Source organism: Pleurodeles waltl, chromosome 4_1 (genome assembly GCF_031143425.1).
Source record: "Pleurodeles waltl isolate 20211129_DDA chromosome 4_1, aPleWal1.hap1.20221129, whole genome shotgun sequence".
In the NCBI taxonomy this organism is placed as follows: Eukaryota; Metazoa; Chordata; class Amphibia; order Caudata; family Salamandridae; genus Pleurodeles; species Pleurodeles waltl.
The window spans coordinates 999,055,913-999,077,793 of NC_090442.1; the positions used below are offsets into that span (position 1 = coordinate 999,055,913).

General features: G+C 41.2%; 1 protein-coding gene across 2 annotated transcripts in view; it reads right to left on the minus strand.

Annotated features, from left to right (window-relative positions):
- HBP1 (HMG-box transcription factor 1) overlaps positions 1–21,881 on the minus strand; it is a 329,971-nt gene that overhangs the window by 265,127 nt on the left and 42,963 nt on the right. For both annotated transcript variants that reach the window (XM_069229842.1, XM_069229841.1), the window contains one exon: positions 786–978. In XM_069229842.1, the coding sequence (XP_069085943.1) occupies positions 786–978 (193 nt within the window). The remainder of the gene's footprint in view (positions 1–785; positions 979–21,881) is intronic.

Below are 21,881 nucleotides of genomic sequence, written 5' to 3' on the forward strand. Positions count from 1 at the left end.
CTGTGTTTCCCAAGCACATGATTCAATCATATGTTCCCACTAGTGCACTGAGATCAGCAAGCTCGAATTTGGTTATCATCTTAAATTTAGAAAAGCCAGAGCAGAAAGCCGGTCCTTTAAATACCTGACCTCTAAACGTTAACTCTTACCCTTCATCTTATTCACAAAGCTCTTTTTAGGAAACCTCTCAAAACCTGGCTTTTGTAAGTCAAACTTTGTGTTCTAGTCATATTACAATGAGAATGGGAAGACTTAGTTGGGCAGATATGTGATTAATAGAACATAAAAAAAAATAAAAAAAACACAAAACAAATATAGAGACCCTTGTCCACTACATTGCACTGTCTGCTCAATGCAGTTTCTCTTCCTGCACTGAAGCCTCCCCAGGACAGCTTAGGTGCCCCCATGTTCCTGACTAGGTAAGACGAGTGGGGCTTAGATTGGAGGCTCACTCAGATGTAGCCTCCTAGGCTCCATTCAGCCACATCTCCTGCCAAATGCATTCTAAAGAAAATGTTAAATACAAATGTCTTATTCTAGCTACAGCTGACGTGTGATTTATCAAATGAATGAGCAACTGTTGTAGTTTGAAAAAAGGTCAAATATTAATTGTGCATAATTTCCAGTTATCAGTAGACTGTTTTCTTGGGAGCACATGTTCTTAAAAGCATTTCTTACAAAGATTCTAGTAAAATATAAGTGATTAAATCAAACATCAATGTCAACTAGCATAACAATTAGTAGAAATTATGAAATCGTCATACTCGGAACACAGAATTACTAACCAAGTTCCATATGATCATCAGAAGATTCATATCCAGGTGAAGAGGGAAGATTTTCATTACACTTGAGCATCTCTATAGATCGATTTATTCCAGATGAAGTTTTATCAACCAATAATTGCACTTTTTGAACTAAACAGGGAATTTCATCAGTTTTTACTTCCCACACCATGTTGTAGAACTTCAAATGACTTGACTAGAAGAAAAAAAAGATGAAATATAACACATTAGTTGTCAACACTGCCGTATCACATAAGCAGAACATGTACTAAAGATTTTAAAAAAATCTAATTTACAAGATAACAACTTATTTTTTGTTCATTTCAAGCAAACAGCAATGATTTAACATTTGTACAATATGTTCAAAACACTCAAAATTAAAAAGTATTTAAGAGTTATATTTTAAAGTTTAAATGGGAAACTTATAATATACAATTGGTAAACTAATAGGCTAAAAACCCTATTAATGTATTTATTTAGCACCATTCAACTAATTATACAGTCCAGTACTAAATCAGAAATACACAAGCAAAGAAGAAACTCAAATCCACATCTATGGTCTTTGTAAACTAAAAGGTGTCTCTCTAGATCACAGCAATGAGTATATTTCTTCTAAAGACAAGGCATAGTGTTTTGATCTAATTATAAATAACTGAAACCAATCTACAATTATCTCCTGTCTCATACCTACTCTACATTATTAAAATTAACATTCAGAGGCAGGAGGCTCTATCTTTTAGACTTGACGTTTGTTCAAGATACACTCCTGAGCTTTGGGGGTAAACGTGGAGATGAGCTGGCCAACCATTTAGATCAAAAGATCCGCTGATTGCATCTCAATATTGTGGTGTGTTTTGCGTCCACAGGCGCTTCAGCAAATCTACTAGACTGGTGAAGAGGACCACACAGACCGACACATATCATTCCGAGATAGGAAGAATAATTAATCTAATCATATTACTTTTAATGCACAGTAGCAATGGAATATAGCATTACATATAGATCTGTGCATTATAACACAAAAGAGCAAGAGAGGGTGCCTGAGATTAACAAAAGGTTCAACCAAGATCGTGGTTTCAGGCCCCTTCAGGCTCTTCATCAGAGCGGTTTATTACCACTTGGCTTCTGTCTGAATGTGGAAAAAACTCCAATAGAAAACTACAGACATGGTACAGTTTTGTCTTTGTATGTAGCCTAAAGACATTTTAAAGGGTTTCAATTCATGACAACCTTATTGAAAAAGTGATCTAAAAGACCACAATAGTGAAATAGAAATTGAAAATAGCCATAAAGTATAAAAATGGGGATGGCAAGTGGTGCTGGACGGAAAGAAAAGCACTCCAGGAAAAGTACTCCCAAAACCTCAAGAATATATTAATAAACGTAAATAGTTAATCTGTGCTAATATAGGATGCAGCTAAGCCAGAGGAATAAAATTGAAGGTAGGCGCAAAAAACATTTATACCATGACAAATAGCTATAGTAAAGGTAACACACTAGGCAACCTGTAAAACTCTAGTAGTCTCTTTGCAGCCATTTACTGAGTCTAAAATGTTTCAATTTAAAAAATACAAAGTCATATACTGTGTGCATGTATTTTTGTACCTGGAGTTGTATTCATTCAAACTATGTGTAGTGAAGTGTGTTTAGTTTGAGGTTCCTGGCTTGGAAACAAGTGTGTTATAACATAATGCTCTAAAGATCAAACGTGAGGTGAGCAGTAAAAACCTTTATGTTGGAAGCTCACGTGCATCAGACAGAAACAAGTCAGTCAAGCGCAGGATAGCATGCTGATCAAAGAAAGCAACTGTAAGCATCCAAGTATCTTGCTTGGAAATCAAAATCTTAAAAGTTGAAAAAAATATAATATGGGAGGAAGTAATAAATATGAACTCAAGTAAAAGAAAGCAAGTACACAGAGTTCCTCAATGGAGAGTGTACTCAAAAATACTGATCAAACATTCATCATGCTTACCCCCCCCACCCCACCTCACCTCAGCCCCCCATCCGCTCAGTTTAAGGGCCCTTTTTCACGCACAAAATGTCTTAAGTTTTAGGACTTGCTACGATTGTTCCTCTCACTAGTGTCAGAAATTGACCAGTTTTTATGCCAGCTGGATAGGAGCCATAAGAATCCCTAAGAAATTGGTTACACTTTTAAGCCCTAGGGTGCCCAGGAAGAGCTAGTTTTGCACTCGGCAACGGTTGCCCGGTGCCGAGGAGCTTTCCCAGATGGCCAAGCACCCCCCTCCCCTGGGCAGAGATGGAAGGGGAATCGCTTCTCCTTGCATCCCCCCACCCCCGACCCCTCTGTAGCGTCTGATGATGTCAGCACGCGAGAGGTCTTTCCCTCTGCGTTGGAAGCTCAGCTTCCAGCACCGATCGAATGAGAAATGCAAAAGCATTTCTCCTCCGATCACGTGGAGGGGGCAGAGAGAAATCCTTGGTGTCTAGGGGTTTCTGCCCTTCCATGCCCCCCCCCCTCACCCCCCTCCCCAGGGGCAGATCGGCCTATTGTAATTAGGCCAATCTGCCCTCAAGGGGGGCAGAACCCACTAGATACAAGGGATTTTTATTTCTTTGCATCAGTTTGATGCAAGGGAAGCGACCTCTTAGGCAAGGGTCATTCCCCTGGTGGGAAAATGTATTTTAGGCCATTTCTGTCCACCCCTTGGGGGCAGGTTTGCCTATGTTTATTAGGCCGATCTGCCCCCAAGGGGGGCAGAAACTTCTAGGCACCAGGGATTTTTTTTTGCGCCACATTCATGCAAGGGGAGCGACCCCTTAGGCAAGGGTCACTCCCCTTGGGGGGCAAATTTATTTTAGCCCATTTGTGTTCCCCTTGGGGGCAGATAGGCCGATCAACCCCAGGGGCAGAAACCCCTTAGGCACCAGGGATTGGTGTGTGTGTGTGTGTGTATATGTGTGTTTTGTTTGGGGGGTATGGGGGGGCAGCCCCTTGGGCAAGGGTCACTCCCCATGGGGGCAGATTGGCCTATTTTTGGAATGCCCATATGCCCCCAAGGGGTGGCAGAAAGACCACCAGAGAAGATTTTTTTTTGTTTTCAAAATAAGAGGGTGGGCAGAAAGTCCACTAAATGCCAGGGAATAAAAAAAAAAAAACAAGAAAAAAAAAAAAAGGTGGTGGTGGCTACCAACCAGTATGGGCATGGTTATGCCCCCACCTTAACTGAAGAGGGCAACAGTCTTTCAGCTCCCCCCGCATACTAAAACATCTTATCCCACGGCAAGCAAGTGGACATTTGATTATTTGGGGTTTTGGTTTTACATTTGGGCCAAGAGAGCTTGGCTAACTCTCAAATCGTCCCACTTGGAATGGTGACGGCTGCACTTTTTGGACTTTGGGATGCTGCCATGTAGAAAAATCCACAAGACCTAGACACATCTGAAAACTAAACATCTGGGTGAGTCCAAGGTGGTGTACTTCACATGCAGCCCTGTGCGGTGATCCCACACAGAAATGTGGGAAAAATGAGATTTTTTTAGCTAAACTTGAGGTTTGCTGAGGATTCTGGGTAAAAAAAAACACTGGGGGATCCACGCAAGTCACACCTCCCTGGACTCCTTCGGGTGTCTAGTTTTCAGAAATGTCTGGGTTTGATAGGCTTCCCTAGATGGCTGTGAGCCCAGGACCAAAAACAGGTAGTTTTGTATTCGATAATTTTGATGTGTCTAGATAGTGTTTTGGGGCATTTCCTGTTGCGATCACAAGGCCTACCCACACAAGTGAGGTACCATTTTTATCAGGACACTTGGGAGAACACTGGGTGGAAGGACATTTGTGGCTCCTCTCAGATTCCAGAACTTTGTCACCGAAATGTGAGGAAAAAGTGTTTTTTTAGTCAAATTTGAGGTTTGCAAAGGATTTTGGGTAACAGAACCTGGTGAGAGCCCCACAAGTCACCCCATCTTGGATTCCCCTAGGTGTCTAGTTTTAAAAAAATGCATAGTTGTGATAGGTTTCCCTATGTGCCGGCTGATCTAGAGGCCAAAATCCACAGGGAGGCACTTTGCAAAAAACACCTCTGTTTTCTTTGGAAAAATGTGATGCGTCCGCGTAGTGTTTTGGGGCATTTCCTGTTGCAGGCACTAGGCCTACCCACACAAGTGAGGTACCATTTTTAATCGGGAGACTTGGGGGAACATAGAATAGCAAAACAAGTGTTATTGCCCCTTGTCTTTCTCTACATTTTTTCCTTCCAAATATAAGACTATGTAAAAAAGGACGTCTATTTGAGAAATGCCCTGTAATTCACATGCTAGTATGGGCACACCGGAATTCAGAGATGTGCAAATAACCACTGCTCCTCAACACCTTATCTTGAGCCCATTTTGGAGATACAAAGGTTTTCTTGATACCTATTTTTCACTCTTTTTATTTCAGCCACTTGATTGCTGTTCCCCCATGTATACAATGAAAACCCACTGCAAGGTGCAGCTCATTTATTGGCTCTGGGTACCTAGGGTTCTTGATGAACCTACAAGCCCTATACATCCCACAACCTAAGGAGTTCAGAGGACGTAGCAGTATATTGCTTTCAAAACTCTGACATTGCACCTCAATTTCAATATTTTTTTATTTCAGTTGTTATTTTCTGTAGGAAACCCTTGTAGGATCTACACAAATTACCCATTGCTGAATTCAAAATTTTGTCTACTTCTCAGAAGTTAGGTTTCTGGGATCCAGCATTGGTTTCACATCCATTTCTGTCACTGACTGGAAGGAGGCTGAAAGCACACACAAAAAAACAACAAAAAAAAAAAAAAAAAAAAAATCATAAAAATTGGGTATGTCCCAGTAAAATGCCAACATTGTGTTGAAAAATTGGGTTTTCTCATTCCAGTCTGCCTGTTACTGAAAGCAGGTGATTTTAGCACTGCAAACCCTTTGTTAATGCCATTTTCAGGGAAAAAACCAAAAGCCTTCTTCTGCGCCCCTTTTTTACCATTTAAAAAAAAAAAAAAAAAAAAAAAAAAAAAAAACGAAATGTTCACTATATTTTGGCTAATTTTTGGTTTCCTTCAGGGGAACCCACAAAGTCTGGGTACCTCTAGAATCCCTAGGATGTTGGGAAAAAAAGGACGCAAATTTGGCGTGGGAAGTTAAGTAGACAAAAAGTTATGAGGGCCTAAGCGTGCCCTGCCCCAAATAGCCAAAAAAAGGCCTGGCACCTGAGGGGGAAAAGGCCTGGCAGAGAAGGGGTTAAATAGGGATCACTGTCTATGTACCAGTTGTCCAATGTTGAGAAAATTACAATTTGGTTCTTTGGTACAATTAACTCCTCAATTTTGCTCCTTTAATCACGAAGGACATTTCTGTTGTGCGGGCTTCATGGCTTCCGTATGTGCAAATTGTACTTCTTCAGGATAAGATCCTGACCCAACCAATCTGTTTGTTACAAATGATGATGTTTATATATATAAAAAGAACATCATTTAGAGAAAAGATGTTGGTAAAGCAGCACAAGAAAGCATACATATTTGGGAATTTATACAAGAGTTCACTGTTTCACAAACATTATAAGCTCAGTGAAAATACTATGTCATCTGATAGAGGTGACAACCCAAATTGCGTACCCTTAACACTACCTTACGTAAATATGTGTTAAGTACAAACTTCTTTTCAAAAGCCAACATAAACAGAGTGTAATGAATAGGGGATATACTGGAGTCTATTGCATTATCACAGGTCAGCAGATAAAAATATTTTTCAAATGTAAAGCAATTACTATGATGGATGGTTCCTTCTACCTGTACCAGTAATCTTTGAAGAGGCATGTTCAGTCCTTTAGAAACGCTTTTGTTTATCCTCCCTCACAAATAAATGGGCCATATGTATGAAGGCTTTTAGTGGTCACAAAGGATCCAACCGCAAAAAATTCTTTTGAAATCCAAGGAATTCAAATTGTAATTGGCAACGTTCCTAAATCACAATTTGGGTTTGGGACTTCATACATAACAAATCGGTTTTTGGAAAATGCAAGTTTAGTTTAGGGATATACTTAGTGTACATCTGTTTGTGGCATGTAGTGCTGCAGATTCACATGCTATGCAGTATTCCGCCATCTAGTGTTGGGCTCGGAGTGTTACAAGTTGTTTATCTTCAAAGAAGTCTTTTTGGAGTCACAGGGCCGAGTGACTCCTTCTCGCGGGTCATACTACGCATGGCCATTGACTTTGTTGTTAAATTGTTTTCCCGCAAAAGGGTGTAGGAAGGAGTGATAGAGTGTAGTAATATAAATGTTGTATATAAATAGTAAGTAAAAATACATGTCCATGCAAATGTAAATGTATATACATATGTACAAAAACTAACTGCAACAACTACAGGCTTCCAGGGAGGAGGGAGGGTGCATGTGAATCTGCAGCACTACATGCCACGAACAGATGTACACTGGGTAAGTGGCATTTTCAGTTCAATGGCATGTATAGTTGCAGATACACATGCTATGCATAGACTACAAAGCAGTTACTCTCCCAAAGATATGCGGTGGCTAGCCTTTAGGAGTTGGAGTTGTTTGAAATAATGTTTTTAAGACAGCTTGACCAACATTGGCCTGTTGCTTTGAAAATACAACTGCACGGTAATGCTTTGCAAATGTATGTGATGTAGACCATGTGGCAGCTTTACATGTTTGCCATTGGTATGTTTCCTAAAAATGCTATAGATGCACCTTTTTGCCTTGATGTAACATGTTTGTATACATCTAACAATCCATCTTGCTAATCATTGTTTAGAGATAGGATTCCCTTTATGCGGTTGTTGAAAAGCAACAAAAAGCGGTTTTGTTTTTCTGAATTCTTTTATTCTATCCACATAGTACATGAGAGCTCTTTTAAAGGTCAAGAGTCTGAAGGGCTCTTTCTGCAATTGAATCTGGCTATGGGAAGAAGACTGGCAATTCCACTGTTTGGTTTATGTGAAAAGGTGATACCACCTTTGGAAGAAATTTTGGCTTGGTTCTAAGTACAACTTTGTTTGTGTACTTCGAAAAAAGGTTCTTCAAGAGTGATTGCTTGTATTTCACTAACTCTTCGTAATGAAGCAATAGCTACTAAGAAAGCAACTTTCCAGGTTAAGAATTGAATCTCACAGGAATGCATGGGTTCAAAAGGTGGGCCCATTAACCTGGTGAGTACAATAATGAGATTCCCAGCAAGAACAGGTGGTGTTCTGGGTGGAATAATACGTTTTAGTCCTTCCATGAAGGCTTTAATAACTGGGACTTAAGAGTGAGGTATGTTGTACAGTTTGTAAATATGCTGATATGGCAGTAAGATGAAGTGTAATACGAGAAAGCTAAATTTGATTTCTGTAAGTGAAGTAGGTAGCATACAATATCTTGAATTGATGCTGTAAGTGGGTCAGTATTTTTAGATTGACGGTAATAAACAAATCTTTTCCATTTGTTGGCATAGCATTGCCTAGCTGTAGGCTTACATGCTTGTTTGAGAACTTCCATGCATTCTAATGGAATTTGTAAATATCCAAATTCTATGACTTCAGGAGCCAAATCGCGAAGTTGAGAGCACTGGGATTTGGATGTCCGATTTGTCCTTTGTTTTGTGTTAACAAATCCGGTCTGTTTGGAAGTTTGTAGTGAGGTCCTACTGACAGGTCTAGGAGTGTTGTGTAGCAATGTTGTTGTGCCCACGTTAGGGCTACGAGTATCATGGTGAGAGAAGTCAGATGCAGTTTGTTAACCAGAAATGAAAGTAGTGGGAGAGGGGGAAAAAATTTAAGAAAATATCCCTGACCAGTTGATCCATAGGAGTATTGCCCTTGGACAGAGGGTGTGGGTGTCTGGATGGCATTTTGCGTTTTCGCTTCTTGTGAATAGATGTATTTCTGGTGTCCCCCACTTTTGAAAGTACTGATGAAGTACTTGAGAGTGAATTTCCCCATTCGTGTGTCGGTTGGTGTGTTCTGCTTAGGAGATCTGCTAGCTGATTGTGGATTCCTGGGATTTATTCTGCTAGTAGATTAATTTGATTGTGAGTTGCCCATATCCATATTGTTTGGGCTAGAAGGGACAATTAAGATGAATGTGTCCTGCCTTGTTTCTTTAGGTAATACATGGTCGCCATATTGCCTGTTTGTATCAAGACAGTCTTGTGTTTGAGAAGCGGCTGAAACGCTTTTAGGGCAAGGAACACAGCTAATAATTCTAAATGGTTTATGTGATAATTTAGTTGTTTTGAATCCCATTCCCCTTGAATGGTAAGGTTGTTGAGATGAGCTCCCCAACCTGTCATTGATGCATCCGTTGTTATTGTGGTCTAAGGCACAGAGTCTTGATAATGACGCCCCTTCATTAAAGTGCAGAGATTCCACCACTGAATGGACTTGTGCGTTTGGCGGTCTAACACTAGATCTTGCAATTGACCTTGTGCTTGAGACCATTTCTGTGAGAGGCACTGTTGTAGTGTCCTCATGTTTAGTCCTGCATGCGGTACTATTGCTATGCAGGATGCCATCATTCCTAATAATTTAATGATAAATCTTACGGTGTATTGTTGATTTGGCTGCATTTGTGGTAGGAGATTTTGAAAAGCTTGTACCTTTTGTGTATTTGGATAAGCTAAGTCTGGACCTTTGATGGTTGAAGATGGGATTTTTGGTAGTTGAGAGTGAACCCTAGTGTATGTAGGGTCTCTATTGTGTATTAAGTGCGTTTTTGACATTGCTTGATTTTATTAGCCAATCGTCTAGATATGGAGAGACATGTATGTGTTGTCTTCTTAGGTAGGCTGCTACTACCGCTAGACATTTTGTGAATACCCTTGGGGCTGTTATGCCGAATCGTAGAACTTTGAATTGATAATGGTTTCCTGCTATCACAAACCTCAGGTATTTTCTGTGAGCTGGATGGATGGGTATATGGAATTACACATCTTCGAGGTCTTATGCAGTGATGTAATCTTGTTTTTGTAACAGTGGAATGATGTCCTGCAGAGTTAGCATGTGAAAGTGTTCTGACGGGATATATAGATTTAGTGATCTGAGATCTAGGATGGGCCTGAGAGTGCCATCCTTTTTGGGAATGAGGAAGTATATGGAGTATACTCCTGTTCCTTGTTGAGAATGTGGGACCAATTATAATGCCTGTTTTAGTAGTAGTGATTGTACTTCTTGTTGTAACAGAACATTGTGTTCTGGGGACAGTTTGTAATAACATGGAGGAATGTTTGGGGGGGATAGAAATCAATTATAGGATATAGCCATTGTGGATAATTGGCAATACCCATTGATCTGTGGTGATATTGTGCCATTGGGAGAGGAATTACTGCAGTCTGCCCTCCATAAGGAGATATGTGGGGTTGAGGGATGGTAAATAAGTCACTGTTTTGATGGGGTAGTGGCTTGTTTTGAAGTCTGAAACTTGCTCCTAGTTCTGAGGTATTGGCCTCTATAAGACCCTGTAAATCTTCCCCTCTGGTGCTGCTGTTGCCCTTATTTTGCCTGGGAGGTAGAAGCCTCTGTGGATTGTGGCTTGAATCCTCCTCGGAATTGTTGTCTGTGAAAGGAGCCTCTATAGGGTGTTGTGTATAAGGCTCCCATTGCTTTGGCAGTGTCTGAGTCTTTTCTCAGTTTCTCTATGGCTGTGTCGTCTTCGGGGTCAAACAGGTGCTTTTTATTAAAATGCATATTCAGCACTGCCTGCTGTATTTCTGGTTTAAAACCCATGAGTGTCTGCGTATAGTGGTGGCAGTATTCACTCTTCTAGCTGCTACATACTGCAGCATCAAGGGCAGATCGTATTTGATTATTGCTTATGGCCTGACCTTCTTCCACAATCTGTTGTGCCCTTTTTTGGTGTTCCTTTGGGAGGTGTTGTAGGAGTTCCTGCATCTCGTCCCAGTGTGCTCTATCATACCTTGCTAGCAAGGCTTGCGAATTTGTAATTCGCCATTGGTTGGCAGCCTGTGTCACTACCCTCTTGCCAGCAGCATCGAATTTTCAACTTTCTTAGTCAGGTGGCAGAGCATCCCCTGATGACTGGCTATTAGCCCTCTTTCTAGCAGCTCTCACTACCATGGAGTCTGGAGGAACTTGGTGGGTAATATAATCAGGGTCTGTAGGAGCAGGTGTATGTATGTGTATATGTATATATATATATATATATATATATATATATATATATATATATATATATATATTTTTTTTTTTAATCAATGAGTGGTGTTAAAACTCTAGCTTTGACTGGCTCACTGAATATTTGATCTGCATGTTTAATCATGCCAGGTACCACTGGAAGACTGATATTTTGTGTGTGTGGAGGATAATGTGTTAAAGAGAAAATCCTCTTCTAGGGGTTCAGTGTGCATAAGCACCCCATGGTACGCTGCTGTCCTGGAAATAACCTGCGTGTATGCAGTAGTGTCTTCTGGTGAAGAAGGCTTAGAAGAGTATAAGTCTGGGTCACTGCCCGGAATAGGATCTAGATTGTAGCGATCCCAAGGATCAACCATATCACCATGAGAATACTGTGAATGAGTTGGTAAAGGTGGTGGGCTAGTGGCGAAAAAAAAAAATGTGGTGAATGAGGGGGAGAAGTGTGGATAGGTAATGGCTTCTCCTTTTTGTTTAGAAATCTTTGCTGGTGGTGGAGCAATGTCTAAATGTTCTTGAAAGGCCAACTTTCTCTTGGTCTTTAGCGGAGGTGCAGTAATTATTCTGCAAGTCTCTTTATGGATGTGAATTCTTGATTGTCTTTCATTCATGACCTCAAGGACAGGTTGGATCTCCGTGTCCTCAGAAGGTCTATAAGACTGCTTGTTCATCCAGTGATTTTGAGCTCTGTTTGAGATGGCTCGAAAGTCCTTGCTCTTCTGAATAAGACGACTTTTTCGGCTCCGAAGATGGTAGTTTTTTCAGGCCCGAAAATACAGCCGGCTGTTTCGGCTCTGAAGCAGGGCGTCGAGGCTTCAACTCCAGATGCTTGCTCGAGACGGATGTTGAAGTTTTGATGGACTTACTCGTCTCTGATACCCACGGAGGAGTGGCCTTTTTCGACGTCGAACCCGAAGGTCGGTCGATGAGAGGAGAAGTCACTCGATCCCATGACTCCAAAAAGACTTCTTCAAAGAAGAACAACTTGTAACACTCCGAGCCCCACACTAGATGGTGGAATAATGCCTAGCACGTGTATCTGCAACTACACATGCCATCAAACATATATATGTGCGTGTTTTTAAAACAAAATCCATTTGCAAAACATTAACATTCTACAGATTGCTGAAAGGTATTAGTAAGGCTTTCACAAACGAGAAAGTTCTCAAGGGACCCCATCCCCCCTCGTGCGAGTCGAGATAAACAGACCCCTGCCTAGTGATGTTAGTTAAACCTTTCAATTGTTTAAATAAATAAAAAATTAACACATCCGGTTTTCATTTAATGCAAATGGACTGCATTTATTTTATTTAAATCATCACTTTATTTAAAAGGAATCTAGACATGGTGGTCTGTTGACTTCAGCAGGACAATATCCCTGTGATGGCAGCAATTCAAAGTGGCTCGCAATTTGCGAACTACCTCATTATTCATGAGGTATGTTGAACTGCGACCCACTGCAAATTATGTTTTTGAGAAATCTGCAATAACTTACAGACTTCATTCTTAGTACATCTGGCCCCAAATCTTTGTCTACTGAAGAAAACCTCTAAATTCCAGATTCTTAATAAATCTTATTATATATATATATTTTAGCGTCACAAACCAGAAAAACTTAACTACCTGCTAGCCAAAAATCTCATGCATTGTTTGGATACACAAAAATCAAAGAATGTCAGCATACTCAAAAAAACTAAATAAATAAAAGTGAATATATCTTTATTTCAATATTTTGATGACAAATTAAAAATGAAAGAAATAAAATAAAGATAGTGTCAGTTTTCGGGCTTTAACATGAACATTTTAAATATTTAGAACATCATTTAGTAATGAAATTAGATATGGGCGGTAGAGGGGCAGCTGCCAAAAGTCAACACCTATCCCATCACTTTCAACAACTCCACTCCTTTGTTCTAGATGCAGGGGGATGGTGACTTTTTGACAGCTGAGACCCTGACAGCTCTGTCATTTGGAAACTCACTCTCAAGGCTCCATGCCAACAAGAATAGTGTGGGTGGAGCTGCTATATTTACAGCAGTCCCTTCAATGCCATTCAAGCCAACATTTTAGCTATCTATTTTAACATACATCATGTGAGCCTTGGCAGAATCAGAGAGACGTGTCAACAGTATACATGTATGCACACAATAAATAACAGATAACCATGTAATATGGTTTAATATTGCCACTGAGAGATCTTGGTGACATCATAAACCACGAAGCTGGAAGAGTGGTTTATAAATGTCACCAAAACCCCGATATGACAATATATGACTTTTTTAGAAAACATTTTGCACTCGTTGGCTCGAAAAAGCAGTGGTCTTCAAAGTGCCACTGTGTAGTAAAGGCTTAGTCATACTTTCCTCTGAAAGGGCATTTTTTGATTTGACCCCTGGAAGGATGTGTATCAAATTTGTCAGATGCTTGACTTAGTCAGCTAAGGTCTGACATGCACTTTTTCATGTAGATCTGTGCTAGGGAAAATAGTTGAATGGAGCATGGGGGTGGGTGTAGTTGGATTGAAAAAAACAGCTTCAACAGGAATTTTAGTTTTGCCTACAGCCAGAACAGTGTTACAGATTCATACCAAACTTGGCATGAAAGTAGAACTGCATTCAGAAAGCATGCTTTCATTGGTTTAGGCTAAATCCCTTCAGTAGTTTGAGATGTAAAGATTAAAAATAAAAAATAAAAATTAAAAAAACTAAAAAAAAAAAAAAACACATGCCAGGGAGCCTTCAAGGGGTTAACACTTTTGTATATCTTTACTGTTCAAATGATTCACAAATCTCATCTGCGGATATCTATGAATTCCAAAATGGAAAGAAAATTAAATTCGATTGTAAGAGAGCCTTTTCTTCTGTCATCAATTTCATATATGCAGTGCCAAAGTTGGAACACGGCATCCGAGTGCTCTTAATAAGTAAGCTGTGGTCAGTCGTCTGGTGTTAGAACAGTTATTACTAGAGCTACTATAATTTTCTAAAACCATTTATCTTATCTATTTATTTATATTTGTCATCATGCTCATTACTGCAGGAATTAGTACTATCTAAATTCAAATGTGTAAGGCCGCAAATGCATACCTCAAAATTGTATTGACAACATAAAAACAAAATGAATTTAAAATAAGTTCAAACAATACAAGTCACAGTGACCCTGAAGCAGTGTGTAACATTTGAATCAAAACTCTTATCACTGCTGCTCATACTTTCTACTCTATCCATAGGACACATTTCTCTAATCAAATTGTTTGATCAGACTGGCCCTTCCGTAAACTGAACGGATTTTTCCAAAATATGTCCTTTGGCTATTACCAAATGCATATAGTAATAATAATGTGGTAGTCTTTCCCCTTCATATAGTAATGATGAAAGCATATTAACAACACCCACTCAACACATGTTTACTGCACTTTGCATTAAAAGGCAATTTAAAGACCCCCATTATGAAACACTGCCTTAGGTACATGCTTTATTATGTGAAATTTGCTATTTAGATGTTGTGTCGCTACATCCTCAAAATATAATCTCACTAGCTCCACACTAACAACCAGTTATCTTAAATGGAAAACCTACTTTCATTGGAGGCTTCCCAAATATTATTATTTTACTGTGCAATGCATTTATTTAAGAAAATGTCCTCTTTGGCTAAGCAGCTTAATGTAGCCATCCAGTAAAGAGGAAAAAAAAAAACTGGTCTCTTTACCCAGTCATGCATCACTAACAATCACCTCCAAAACCGTTCTTGGATGTTGCTTTGTTTAGTGACAGCTAATTGAGTTTTGTGACGTATTGTGAGATCAATCATAGGATGGGCTCTTAAATGGGGAATGCCTTGCTGAAGCCTAAATCAGTGTGAGATTAAGGTACTTTAGGGACAGGATGTAACTGCGTTTAGAAGCCTTATGAGTGGCAACACACTACATAAATCCCTTATACCACAACATAACAAGTAGCATACACATGATATACTAAAGGATGGAGAAACCTCAGCTACAAACTGGCCACTTTCGGGCACCGCAAGATTAGGGACATCTATAACAACTTTCTCCCGCAGAACCCACCCAGCGTCAGAACCTACGACCGACCCAGAACCCACCCAAACCATCAACAGCTGGTCCACGCTCACCACAGAAGAGACAAACAATCATGAACAGCATTCACTCTGGAGCTCCAACAGACATGTCCTCACCAGATCTAAAACAGAGCCAGTGCATCTATCACCCCCGAACTCCACAAGACACTGAATTTCTCCATCGCAGCAGCCGAAGTCCACCCCCCTCCTGAAGAAACCCACAGCTGACTCACCAGAGCTCAAGAACTTCTGACCTATCTCGCTCCTACCCCACCCAGCCAAAGTCCTGAAGAAAGCCAGAAACCTGCAACTGCAACAGTTCGAGGACAACAACTCCTTGGATACCTCTCAGTCTGGATTCCACAGCAACCACAGCACAGAAACAGCTCTTCTTGCAGCCACCAATGACATCTGTACACTCCTCAACCACGGACACAACGCAGCACTCATACCCCTTGACCTCTCAGCAGCCTTTAGCACAGTCTTCCACAGCTCCTTATGCACCAGACTCCACAACGCAGAAATCCGCGGAAAAGCCTTGCAATGGATCCACTCCCTCCTCACCAGAAGAACACAGAGTCAGGCTCCCACCCTTCATATCCTAACCAACAGAAGTCAGTTGCGGAGTCCCTCAGGGATGCTCCCTGAGCCCAAAGCTCTTCAACTTATACATGGCCCCGCCGGCAGCCATCATCATAGACCACGAAATGATCATCATGTCATACGTCGATGACACACAACTCATCATATCCCTCACTGAAGACCCGGACAAAGCGAAGAGGAACTGTCACACCGGGATGAAAGCAGTCACCGCCTGGATGAGGAAGAGCTGCCTCAAGATCAACTCTGACAAGACAGAGCTCATCATCTTTCGAAACTCCACCTCAGCCGGGGATGACTCCTGGTGGCCCACATCGCTCAGCGCACCACCTATTCAGACCAACCACGGCCACAACCTAGGAATCATCCTTGACTCCTCCCTATCAATGACCAGACAGGTAAACACAGTCACCTCTTCCTGCTGGCACACCCTCTGCAAAATCTTCAAATGGATCTCGGTCAACTGCCGCAAAACAATCATCCGTGCCCTAGTCACTAGCAAGCTTGACTATGGCAATGCACTGTACGCGGGCACCACACGAAGAACATCTGCAAACTACAACTCATCCAAAACGCCACCACAATACTCGCCCTGAATCTCCCCGGCCAATAACACATCTCCCAAAACCTATGGACCCTTCATTGGCTCCTAGTAGAGAGGTGAATGAACTTCAAACTACTCACCTACAAGGCCCTGCACAACATCGGACTGACCTACCTGAACCATTGCATCTCCTTCCATAATCCTGCCAGACCCCTCTGGTCCTACCAGCAAGCACTAGCTACCTTCCCACGCATCCGGAAAACCACTGCCGGAGACAGATCCTTCGCACACCTCTCAGCCAAGAGCTGGAACAACCTGCCCACGCACCTCAGACAAAGCCCATCTCTCACCATCTTCAGGAAAAACCTCAAAACATGGCTCTTCAGATAAGGCCCAGACCCACCACCAGTGCCTTTAGGCCCTCAAATGCAAGTAGTTGTGCTTTACAAAAACTGATTGAACTTAAATCCCTTCAATACGGGTGAAGGATATGCTAAGTTTTGGGAGAACACAAACAGGGCACCAACAAGTACCTCTGCCTACAGGCACCCATTAGGACCTATGTCCATTCTAAGTCAACTTTTAGGAGACATAACAAGGATTAACAGCCTCTTTAGACACACCAATGCTTATTTAATGCTTTTATAAGACCATGAGAGTAACACCAATATTAAAATTGCTAAGGAGTTCTTGTGGCCCGAATGCAATATCATTTCAGTATTCAGGGCTAACATCTGAGTTGCCCACCAGCTGTTAGGGCCAACCCTTTTACATTAGTCGCACTCAGTGATTTTTCTCAATTCTGAATATTAGACAGTCTGCTTCTGTCCAAATATATATGGCCTAGATTTATCAACAGTTCACCATTCATTAAATCCGAGACAATGTTTGGAATAGTATCACCTTTAGAGTACAAATTATACACAAATAATTGCTCACATGAGACCTCTTGACTTTTAGCCTATATAAAGTGTTCAACATTGATAAGGTAATCCAACGTTGAATTTAAGGCCCAACAACCTGGGAAGACTTACTAGGAATATCTCCATCCATCCATCCATCCTAGTGGCAGTCACCACTAGGTAGTTATAGTTAGGACCATGTTTCAATGGAAAAAACATTATTTTTCCACTTGCCTATATCTTTGGAACATTTTGACAAATCTTCACAACATTTTCCCCCAAAAAAGTGTGCCGGTGATTCTTGTTGTGCACAGAAAGTTTTGAGGTGGTTTATCAAGCAGGGGCTGGGAAAAAAGGGGTGGGGGTGTCAAAAATTTTGTCTTTATCATGTTAATTCCCACAGGACCTTTAAACAAGACTAAAGCCAGAACCACTAGACGGAATTACATCAAATCTGGCAGAAAGCTAGCTCTAAGAACATAGATTGTGCTATCGATTATTTGATGTAAATCCGTTCAGTAGTTTATATATATATATATATATATATATATATATATATATATATATATATATATATATATAAAAAAATTACAATACAGCAGGTAGTTATTACCAAATGTTTTGCTTCTTTTAGTGTTACAGTAGGCATCCGAAAGAGCAGAGCAATAGCTTTTAGAAAGACAGTTGCTTTTGGTCTGAAGGGTTTGCCAGAATATCTGCCTTCAATTAGGATTTTTTATTTTATTTTTATTTCAGAACCAAATTTTTATTATTTTAGTTCAGTTTGAAAACAACGCACACACAATTGAGCTCCGACATCATCAATAATACAGTTGCACAGCGGAGAACACAATCCATACCTGGACCACCAGTGTTCAGTGTTACATTAAGATAAAACATCGTGGTAGGCCCACCATTTTCCCCCATATTGTATCATGTTTTCCGGGGCACTCTCGAGCAGCATAGATCGTTTTTTCTTGATGCGCACACCAATCAACCCCCACCCTCCATCCCGCCAACGAAGGAGTTGCAGGAAGCCTCCTCCTACAAGCAATATCTCTCTTAGCGACAAGGCATGCAATTCCTACAAAAATTCGTCACCGCGGGGGCCCCCCAAATTCCTCCATTAACCCCAGAAATGCAACCTTGGGGCTTCATTCTATAGAATGCCCCAGGACCTCTGCCATTTTCATACCCACCCTCTCCCAAAAGGGTTGTATTTGGGGGCAGCTCCAAGTCACATGGAGACCACACCTAGCACTGGCGGACCCCAATCCGTGGGACATCCTCAACGTTATTGAGGGGGTCAAGAAAGATGCGTGGAGGTAGTTGAATTGCACCATTCGTCACCCGATTGAGATGGCTATTTCCCAAGGAGGGTGGGGGGGGACAAATAGTGCCTTCGCCAGTCTTCTTTGTCCATCCATCTCCCCCACCCAGTGTGCCCACTTCTGTCGCATGTGGTCAAGCACATCTGGTGTGTTCGTAAATAGGGATTTATAAACCTGGGACACTGCTTTCCTCCCCAGGCTCCCAGTTAACAGTTTCGCCTCAAGCGGGCTATAGTTGGGGAGCTGGGTATTTACCGGAATGTGGGCACCTAAGGTGTGGCGCAGCTGCAGGTATCGGAAAAATTGTGTCTGGTGTAGCCCATACTCTTCTCTCATGTCCTGGAATGGACATAAGGCTACCCACTGTGTACACATCTCTTAAATAAATAACCCCTATTAAGTTCCAGTACTGTAAGCTCTTTAATGCAGTGAGTTGGTGCAGCCAGGCTCCGTGCCACAGTGCGGTCATTCGAGTAAAAAGGCCATCCCATTTTATGAGTTTTAGGGCCCCCCTCCAGCAACCCACTGCCACCTGGGTGCAAGACGCAGCCTGGACAAGAATCCTACCATCATAAAGCATACCCAATAAGCCTCCAAAGACCACCTCGTGGATCTCAAGTCGATACGCTGGGTCATCCCAACCTCCCGCAAACCAGTCATTTATAGGCACCACCTGGGCAGCTAAGTAGTAGATAAATAGGTCTGGGACTCCCATACCCCCCTCATACGGGAACTTCCGCGCACTGTCAAAAGCTAATTTTATGCCGCCCTCGGTTTCAAAGGAAATTGGTAAATTTTGCTGTGAGAGCTCGGAACCACATCCTCCGTATCTGGTAAGGGTAATTCTCAATTAGGAGTTTTAAGAGTAGTGTGATAATGTCTTGCTTCAGCCTTCAGGTTCGAACAATAAAGAGAGGTATTAATGACTGATGAGGTGAGAGGGGCTAGGTCTGTTAGGTACATGAAAAAAACCTTGGAATTTCAGATGTCGGCAATAAAAGCAAATCTGCTTTTTTGAAGGAGAATGGGATTTTATTTAGCTTCTTTTTTCTATCTGGATGAAAACAGAATTGAAGGGTCCAGTGAGCCAACTGTGGAATTCTGATCAAAGTGCGGGTAAGACGATGGCACCCCAGATAGATGGGAGCTAATGTTTTTCTTGAAGCACAACAGGAAAACACGGATATTTATTGAGGTAATCAGGAAGGATAAACGCCCCAAAGTGGGGACCTGTCTCCAGAGATCATTTGAGTTCATGCAAAAGGAAAGACTTTTTATTCCTTGATATGGTTTTACAATTGAAAGACATAATTTCCCATTCTCTACTGAACAGTCCATCACTAAATCTTTAGTTGAGCACTGTGAGTAATTCACAACCTTTGCATTGGACCACACCAAGCCGTAAGCCTGAGCTGAAAAGGCCGGTCAGATTGCCACATGATAACTTAAAGTTTATAAAAACGAAGAAATGAAAACAAGAATCTGGAGCCTGGATCTGAAGACTCTAGGTAGTTTAAAAATTTCACAGCCACAACAGTAAAATAACTAATTATTCAGCCAAGGTGGTAGCATTAATGAAACACCCTTATAAACAGTTTAATGGCAGTCACAGAATTTGAAAATTAGTCTACAGTTCAGAAATAAATCTTCCCTCTGCCTGGATTGACGCTGTCAAGCGAAGTAAACTGATTTTAAGCTCAGGCATTCCAACTCCACTGTAACAATGTTCAGTGATTAGCTTTCAGAAGTCTTCTGGCTTTTAGGACCTCTTGAGCCAAAAAGGGGACAAAATAAGAAAAATAAAAAAAATAAAAGAAAGCTTTGTATTACAGAGCCTTCACAAAATACAAAACAACTCAAGAGAAACACTAGCATGCCTCTTCACAGTAACTATTAACCCCTTCGCTGCCAGGCCTTTTCCCCCCCTCAGGTGCCAAGCCTTTTTTTGGCTATTTGGGGCAGTTTGCGCTTAGGCCCTCATAACTTTTTGTCCACATAAGCTACCCACGCAAAATTTGCGTCCTTTTTTTCCCCAACATCCTAGGGATTCTAGAGGTACCCAGACTTTGTGGGTTCCCCAGAAGGAGGCCAAGAAATTAGCCAAAGTACAGTAAAAATGTCGTTTTTTTTCCCCAAAAAATTGGAAAAACGGGCTGCAGAAGAAGGCTTGTGGTTTTTTCCCTGAAATTGGCATCAACAAAGGGTTTGCAGTGCTACAATCACCAGCTTCCCAGCTTTCAGGAACAGGCAGACTTGAATCAGAAAACCCAATTTTTCAACACAATTTTGGCATTTTACTGGGACATAACCCATTTTTACGATTTTTTGTGCTTTCAGCCTCCTTCCAGTCAGCGACAGAAATGGGCATGAGACCAATGCTGGATCCCAGAAACCGAAACATTTCTGAAAAGTAGACAAAATTCTGAATTGAGCAAGGGGTAATTTGTGTAGATCCTACAAAGGTTTCCTACAGAAAATAACAACTGGAAAAAAAAAACAATTGAAATTGAGGTGAAAAAATCTGCCATTTTTCTCTACGTTTTACTCTGTAACTTTTTCCTGTCAGATTTTTTAAAGCAATATACCGTTATGTCTGCTGGACTCTTCTGGTTGCGGGGATATATAGGGCTTGTAGGTTCATTAAGAACTCTAGGTAACCAGAGCCAATAAATGACCTGCACCCTGCAATGGGTTTTCATTCTATACAGGGTATACAGCAATTCATTTGCTGAAATATAAAGAGTAAAAAATAGCTATCAAGAAAACCTTTGTATTTCCAAAATGGGCACAAGATAAGGTGTTGAGGAGCAGTGGTTATTTGCACATCTCTAAATTCCAGGGTGCCCATCCTAGCATGTGAATTACAGGGCATTTCTTAAATAGACATCTTTTTTACACACACTCTTATATTTGGAAGGAAAACATGTAGAGAAAGACAAGGAGCAATAACACTTGTTTTGCCATTTTATGTTCCCCCCAAGTCTCCCGATAAAAATGATACCTCACTTGTGTGGGTATGCCTAGCGCCCGCGACAGGAAATGCCCCAAAACACAACGTGGACACATCACATTTTTTGACAGAAAACAGAGGTGTTTTTGGAAAAGTGCCTACCTGTAGATTTTGGCCTCTAGCTCAGCCGGCACCTAGGGAAACCTACCCAACCTGTGCATTTTTTAAAACTAGAGACCCAGGGGAATCCAAGATGGGGTGACTTGTGGGGCTCTGACCAGGTTCTGTTACCCAGAATCCTTTGCAAACCTCAAAATATGGCTAAAAAAATTAAAATAAACATTTTCCTCACATTTCGGTGACAGAAAGTTCTTGAATCTGAGAGGAGCCACAAATTTCCTTCCACCCAGCGTTCCCTCAAGTCTCCCAATAAAAATGCTACCTCACTTGTGTGGGTAGGCGTAGCGCCCACGAAAGGAAATGTCCCAAAACACAACATGGACACATCACATTTTTTCACAGAAAACAATGCCTACCTGTGGATTTTGGCCTCTAGCTCA